The sequence below is a fragment of the Gouania willdenowi genome, chromosome 6 (genome assembly GCF_900634775.1).
Source record: "Gouania willdenowi chromosome 6, fGouWil2.1, whole genome shotgun sequence".
NCBI lineage: Eukaryota > Metazoa > Chordata > Actinopteri > Blenniiformes > Gobiesocidae > Gouania > Gouania willdenowi.
This window is the reverse complement of record NC_041049.1, coordinates 66256374-66260562: the sequence shown is the minus strand read 5'-3', so window position 1 is coordinate 66260562 and position 4189 is coordinate 66256374. Positions and strand designations below refer to the sequence as shown.

The following is a 4189-nucleotide window of genomic DNA, read 5'->3' as shown; positions in this document are numbered from 1 at the left end:
TCTATAAACACATTCCGAACGTCTAGTTTATTGTCACACAAACAGGATATTTTCTGCCTTTACTGTTGCGCCGTTACTGTTGTTGCCCCTACATTTACTGTACACACAGCCTACTTCAGGAAACCTTTACAGAAGGTGTTTGAGCGACTGCTTCTCACTCTGTGCATGGTTTGATCTGCTGGAGGTCAGTGTTACTGCGCTAGTGTTGACACCAAAAAAGGACCGAATGGTTTCACGCACAGCACATGCAGATAAACTCAATCTAAACACAGCATAAATATATCCAATGTAAACACTTTGAATTAAATAAATATCGATTACATTTAGGAAAAGGGTCAAAGCTTCAGTGACGCACTGTTGGAGCATCTTTTTAAATCAGAGGGTGACTTTGATGTATGACAAATCAGTTAATATAAACTAACTGATTTAATCTAAACTAAAATAGAATAATAATTCAGTTCTGTGTCGCATTGATCTGTCAGCAAGGACAGCATAAACTCCTTGCAGGTTGTGATAAAAACATTAGATGGTTTTATGCGCAAAATATACAGCCATAACTACCATAACTACGCAACAAATTTCTAAAAGGTTTGTTGCGTATCTACTTTTTACAGGCCTGATGCTGCGTTCACACTGGATGCGTCACGAAATGTCTGTACGTCCAGATCACATACAAAGTCAATGGACAGATGCGTCCCAGATGCAAAATTTTTCCTCTGTGGCAATGCGGTCCGATACGCATGTCAAGTGTGTTGGCCGCATGAGCGTGGTCCCAATTTTACGTATATATCCACACATTCACAAGAGTTAATATTGAAAATATTGACCTTCTGCGACCGTTTTGCATGATGAAAGGCAATCAGAGTCTTTGTTGACGATGATGTCAGGCCGTCAACAAAGACACCGGTCTGTTCACCCATTCAACCATGGAGTAGAAGCTGTGTGTGACCACCTGGAGCTGTGGCGTGGAGGAGAATCAGTGAGGAGGTGGTAGTAGCAGGTAAAAGTTCTCTCTGTAATTTTCATCTTTGAAAGTCGACACTGAGCTAGGATAGCATTAGCCGCTAATCACACCGGCTTTTTTCACTGGTGGTTTATGTATATGAGAGGAGAGAAAGGAGCACAGCTCCTCGCTTCAGCAGGCAGTGAAATGTGGATATGTTGCTGGTGGGCGGGGCTTCGCTTCAGACTTGCGTATGAAGCGAATGGGGACATTTTTTGATCCTGCGGACCCTGCGGTACGTTTCATACGGCAGATCCGTCCAGTGCCACAGAAGACGCGTTCGTTGTGAATGCAGCATGTTACATTTCCATCTTACATCTAGTTTGTTATTAACACTTTAGAAAATTGTCCAAACTGCAGTAACACAATTTGGAAACATCTTGTCTTGTAAAAATTGAGAATGTTTGTAATGTTTTACATTATTTTGACAGTAAATAAGACAGTAAATGACAGTAATGACAGTAAATAAGTGCTGATTGTTCTCTTCAGCTCAGTCGTTGCAGACATCCTGCAGTTCTACATCTCCAGAAGTGTTCATTTTGTGGACTAAAGATTTTTGTTATTTTTCGTCGACTAAAAAAAGAGTTAACATGTTACTAATTTTTAAAAATTGCATGTTAACAGAAGCTACAACAAAATATTATTATATTTTTGCCGACTAATAAAACAAAACTAATAATTTTGTCCCATGGAACGAAATCCAATTAAAATTTGTGATTGTGGGGTCTTACGCATTGTTCACATCAAATCTGTCTGTGTATTTACAAAGATTAATACCATCCTTTATGAGGTTGGTGATGTGTCTATGAATTCTAAAGCTCCATTGTATTGTAAAGACTATGACTAAAATGTAAACAAAATTTTGAGTTAAAGATTAATTTTGTTCAGATAAACTAAATGTACAACATCCTAAACACAGGTGGGTTAAAAACAACCCAATTTGGGTTATTTTATAACCAAACCACTGGGTTAACATAGCAACAGCAACTCAACAGTAGTTAACTTAAACCAGCAAGATGGGTCGGTCTATTACAACCCAACAGATAAGTTAAATATTTTACTCAAATGTTGGGTCAAGTTAACTGAAAATATGGGTAAATTCAACTACATATATCTGTTATATTCTTTACCCAAATGCTGGGTGAAATGTATTTTTATTATGGGTTGTTTCAAACACATATTTGTTATATTTTCTACTCAAATGCTGGGTCAATATAATTTGAAATCTGGGTTGTTTTGAACACATACATTTATTAAATTTGATCCATATCCTGGGTTAAATTATATATATATATATATATATATATATATATATATATATATATATATATATATATATATATATATATATATATATATATATATATATATTCAGAAATATATTCAAAGTCTATTTTTTTGTCTACAAAAGAAGACACGAGGAACGCAATTGATATGCTGTCAAAACTAACACTCTTCAGTAGATTAGACAAAAACGGACTGGATGCTTTTATGCACATTTGTGTGTGCGCAATTTAAACACAGACAACTTTTTTTTTTGAATAAAGGAATTTGTTTCTCACGTTTGCAAAGTCAGATTTTTTTCAGTGATTAACAGAAACATTAAAAGTGCTGCTTCCCTCCCATTTCAGTTCAGTTCTGTGTCGCACGGATCCGTCACCCCGGACAGCTGACAGTTCTCTGTGTCCAGGTTGTGCAGCGGGATGGGGTTCATCATGCCCCCGGCTCCATGTCTTCCTCTCCGCATGCGGCAGGTGTTGGAGCTAAACGGTGAGGAAATCCTCCAGAAAAGGTCCTTCACCTTTTTCCTGAACTCCCGACGCATGAGGCAGTACAGCACCGGGTTCATGCAGCTGTTGGTGTGCGCCAGACACACGGACAGCGGGTGGATGTACGTGTGCACCGTGTAGTACGTCGTGTCCCAGTTTACCAAGTTAAATTTGACCAGAACACCCCAGAGGGTGATGGCCTGGTTGGGCATCCAGCAGATGAAGAAAGACAGGACGACGATGGTGACGGATCGGGTGACCCGGGACCGGCGGCTCACCTGGTGCACGTTCATGCTGCGCAGACGGACCACGCGCAGCAGCAGCAGCGAGCACACGCAGACGATCAGCATCGGAACCACGAACCCCACCAGGATCTTCTGAAGGTAATGCAGAGCCAGCCACGGGCGCTGATCAGGAAAGCCCAGCAGACACAGCTTCTCCCCGGCCACGCTCCTCGTGGTGGAGAAGATGACGGTGGGCAAAGACGCGACCCCGGCCAGGATCCAGAGCGCGGCGATCACCCAGCGCACCGAGCACACCCTCCGCCGGGTACGGTCTTTGAGCGCGGACGCCACCGACCAGTAGCGGGTGACGCTCATGGCAGTGAGGAAAAACACGCTGGCGTACATGTTCATCACCGTCACGGAGAGGATGATCTTGCACATGGCGTTTCCAAACGGCCAGCTGAAGTCCAGAGCCGTGTCCACGGCCCAGAACGGCAGCGTCAGCACGAACTGCAAGTCTGTGACGGCGAGGCTTAGGATGAACAGGTTGATGCTGGAGCGTTTCCTCCGTCCGCGGCGTGATCTCATCAGGTAGAACACCAGCAGGTTCCCCAGCAGCCCGGCGGCGCACACCACGGAGTACACCACCGAGATGAGGATGCGCAGCGCCGGGGAGCCGTCCGCCGGTAGGTCGATGTCATCCAGGCAAGGAAACAGCTCGTGCTCACAGATCCCGGACACGTTGAACCGGGACGAGGTGTTGAGGAGCACGAGCCCCGCCATCCCACAGACTCCAGTGAGTGTGTGTGTGTGTGTGTGTGTGTGTGTGTGTGTGTGTGTGTGGTGCGCCTCCGCAGCGCACCGGGACTTCTGCTGCGTCCGGAGCGCGCGTGACACTTGTTTTGGTGGCGCACGAAGAGGATCAGTGAGAGCCGCTCTACGAGGTTTAGGGATCCAATGATCTACGTCAGAGGGAGTCCTGCTCGGTCAGAATGTCACTCCATCGTGACCTGTAAACATGGCCGGCTTTAGGACAATCCGTGCCCTGCGGGGAAGATCCCCCCCCCATTATTATTTATTTTAAATATCAAGAAAAAACAATGCAATTCTGGGCCACAACAAAAAATTAAGAAAAAGTAAATGAACAAATAAATTAGAATAATACACTATATTACAACACCTACAGCTATGAT

At 43.9% G+C, this 4189-nt stretch overlaps 1 protein-coding gene across 1 annotated transcript; it reads right to left on the bottom strand.

Annotated features, from left to right (window-relative positions):
* Positions 1-2617: 2617 nt before the first annotated feature.
* On the bottom strand, positions 2618-3896 carry rxfp3.3b (relaxin family peptide receptor 3.3b). Its single transcript, XM_028450192.1, has one exon. The coding sequence runs from the start codon at positions 3777-3779 to the stop codon at positions 2631-2633; it is 1149 nt and encodes a 382-aa protein (XP_028305993.1). The 5' UTR covers positions 3780-3896; the 3' UTR covers positions 2618-2630.
* Between the last annotated feature and the right edge of the window lie 293 nt (positions 3897-4189).

Bases quoted from the DNA above. Each gene is read 5' to 3' on its own strand.
- rxfp3.3b (XM_028450192.1), bottom strand. From the start codon at position 3,779: ATGGCGGGGCTCGTGCTCCTCAACACCTCGTCCCGGTTCAACGTGTCC.